Source organism: Triticum aestivum, chromosome 5A (genome assembly GCF_018294505.1).
Source record: "Triticum aestivum cultivar Chinese Spring chromosome 5A, IWGSC CS RefSeq v2.1, whole genome shotgun sequence".
Taxonomy (NCBI): Eukaryota; Viridiplantae; Streptophyta; class Magnoliopsida; order Poales; family Poaceae; genus Triticum; species Triticum aestivum.
Genome location: NC_057806.1, coordinates 80,292,692 through 80,295,244, shown reverse-complemented (window position 1 = coordinate 80,295,244; position 2,553 = coordinate 80,292,692). Strand labels below are relative to the sequence as shown.

Below are 2,553 nucleotides of genomic sequence, written 5' to 3'. Positions count from 1 at the left end.
TCAAAATCTTGAATGTTATTATACACTTCAAGAAAAGAGGCGGATGTAGTCTTCCCTTCTACGTGGCCAAACTACTTGTGCCATTAATTCATAGAAGGTGTAAACTGAATCTTTCCCATGCTCATTTTCAATGATCATGTTGCGCATGATCATGACAGCCATGATCATGTACCAAAGGATCTCTTGATCCCAAAACCTAGTTGTTCCTCGCACAATAGCAAATTGGGATTGCAAATCCCAAAAGCCCTCTCCGCATCTTTTCTAATAGCCGCTTGAGCATTATGGAAGCAAAGTTCTTTCTTAATTACGTTGGGGGCTTGAAATTGGCTTCAAAAAAGTGGACCACTTTGGATCTATATCCCACCTGGAAGCTAGTAGCCCATGTTGTATGGGCGGCCATTTGCTTGAAACTCCACTTGGTAATTCGCCATTGGCTAACATTGCAAAGAGTGGTGACTGATGAAACACACTGATGTCATTGCAATATCCATGCACCCCAAAAAATGCATGCCAAATCCACGTCTCTTGATCGGTTGCGGCTTTGAGAATGATGGTAGCATCCTTCTTGTCTCCTTTGGATCGTCGATGTCATGATGCATCGCCGACTCGATGATGGTCCGCCAACATCGTCGCCCGCCAAACACAGCTTCCACCTCCGTCTTGCAAGTCACGACAGCGCGGATGCGGATCGGCGACGGAGTGCAATGCCTGTGGGGTGGGGGCGGGGGGCTGGGGCGGCGGCTAGGGCAGGCGCTATGGTGCTTGGAAGGGGACATGAGTTAGTGATGTGAGTCACATGACCTAGGTTTCACTTGCGGGTTCTAGCGATGGGATTTCGTGTTGGGTCATCTCTATGCGGGATTTTTTACTTGGCCGCTGAATTATTTTGGGCTATTCGGGCAATTCGTGTACCATGGCTTCTAAGCCCAATTTCCCGAATTAGATTTGGGTTTCCAAAACTGTTATCCAATGTAGTGCTTGGTTTTTCGGGTCCGGGTTATACGTGGTCGATTTGGTTTTCACGGCTTGAGGCTTCGGACATCGGGTTTTATGGCCGGCATGAGATTAAAGTATTCAAATTACATAGCAGTGACCAATGAAAAAAGAGTATGCGAGGGACATTTACTTGTTCACTAGGGAACACACACCTTTCTGACACATACAAGTTTTTTTATTGCAAAAGACACATACAAGGTTACCAGTATAAGATATTATATTCAGTTACCAGTTTATGGGACTGCATATAAGACACTTTTACCATCCTCTTAAACTTCCAGTATGCATGCATACTGCTAATCAAAGCTTAATGAGACAAGTACACATTCAAATGACAAAACAACAATAAGACCAAGTAGCACAATGCCTTTCAAGTGCTCCTTCACTTATTTAGCTATAAAGTGTAGATGCATATGTACACCCACACTCTGACACACACCTAGATGCTTATGGATAGTACTTCAAATCATCAAGAGCAGTTGCTTGGCATGGTAAGTCCGCACTTGCCTGGTAGTGCCATGGCACGACGTGCGTCAATATGATACATTTTCAGCCATATGCCGGCCATGCCTTTGTAGCGGCAGATGCACGATAGGTTTGTCTTTCCTAGCGCGGCACAACACTCAGCAGATGGACTATTTGTCGGGTTATTCACTGCCGCCGCAGGCTGACAAAGCTTGAATTCGTCATTCGACATGCCGCAAACGCCATGAACACTCTCTATTGCGGCAAGGGACACCACCACGACAAGCAACAATGTTGCTGCCAATGCCTGTGACTTGGCCATTGATGCTGGTGATGTATTTAGTTTTCTACTGGATTGCTATTGGAGTTTTCTGTCTTAGCTAGCTTTACCTTGAGGGTGTGTGAGATGAATGTTTGGGCTGGAGCTCTATTTATAGGGGCATTCGCCCCTGTGTTCATTAAGCGTGTATTCTGCATCAAGCAGGAACAACACGAAGTGCTCCAACGTGTAGAAAAGCACTATCGTGTTATCATGCCAAAAAATAAATCTGCACTTGAACCTCCTGTTGAACGATAGCGACTACCATAGTTGGGACAAAAAGATATACAACGAAGCAAATCTACTGATTTCTATTGAAATATTCATGTGAAATCTCCATAATGCAACGCCGTAAAGACTAGTTCTCCGCAATGATAGAAAGTGATTCAACCTTTTGCCATTTACGTTGAAAAAGAAAGACCAGATCCCATCCCATCCCGTACGTCTCCCTCCCGAGCCGCCCCCCGCGTGGGCGACCGGGAGGCTCCAGATCCCATCGCCGCCGAACCTCCCCCACTCCTCCTCCTCCTCCCTCGCCGCCGCCCAAGGGCGCGGCCAGACAAAGCCTGGCCGTCGCCGGCGGCGGCGGGGACTCGGGCCCTCTCGCTCGGGTGGCTGGCGCGGGCCGGCACCGCCGGGCCGGAGCGTGGCGGCGGGCCGGTCGCCACGACGGGTGGTGGCGGCGCCTCGGCAATGTCGATTCCCTGCGGCAGGAGGCCTTGCGATCTGGTGCGTCGCGGCCGCCAGGGACGGCGGCGGCGTGACCGGATCGG

General features: G+C 49.1%; 1 protein-coding gene across 1 annotated transcript; it reads right to left on the bottom strand.

The window, feature by feature from the left end:
• Positions 1–1,162: 1,162 nt before the first annotated feature.
• Positions 1,163–1,846, bottom strand: LOC123106634 (putative lipid-transfer protein DIR1). Its single transcript, XM_044528733.1, has one exon. It carries the CDS (start codon positions 1,781–1,783, stop codon positions 1,466–1,468), a length of 318 nt encoding a protein of 105 aa, XP_044384668.1. The 5' UTR covers positions 1,784–1,846; the 3' UTR covers positions 1,163–1,465.
• Positions 1,847–2,553: the final 707 nt, after the last annotated feature.

Coding starts and splice junctions, on each gene's coding strand:
- LOC123106634 (XM_044528733.1), bottom strand. CDS start 1,783: ATGGCCAAGTCACAGGCATTGGCAGCAACATTGTTGCTTGTCGTGGTG.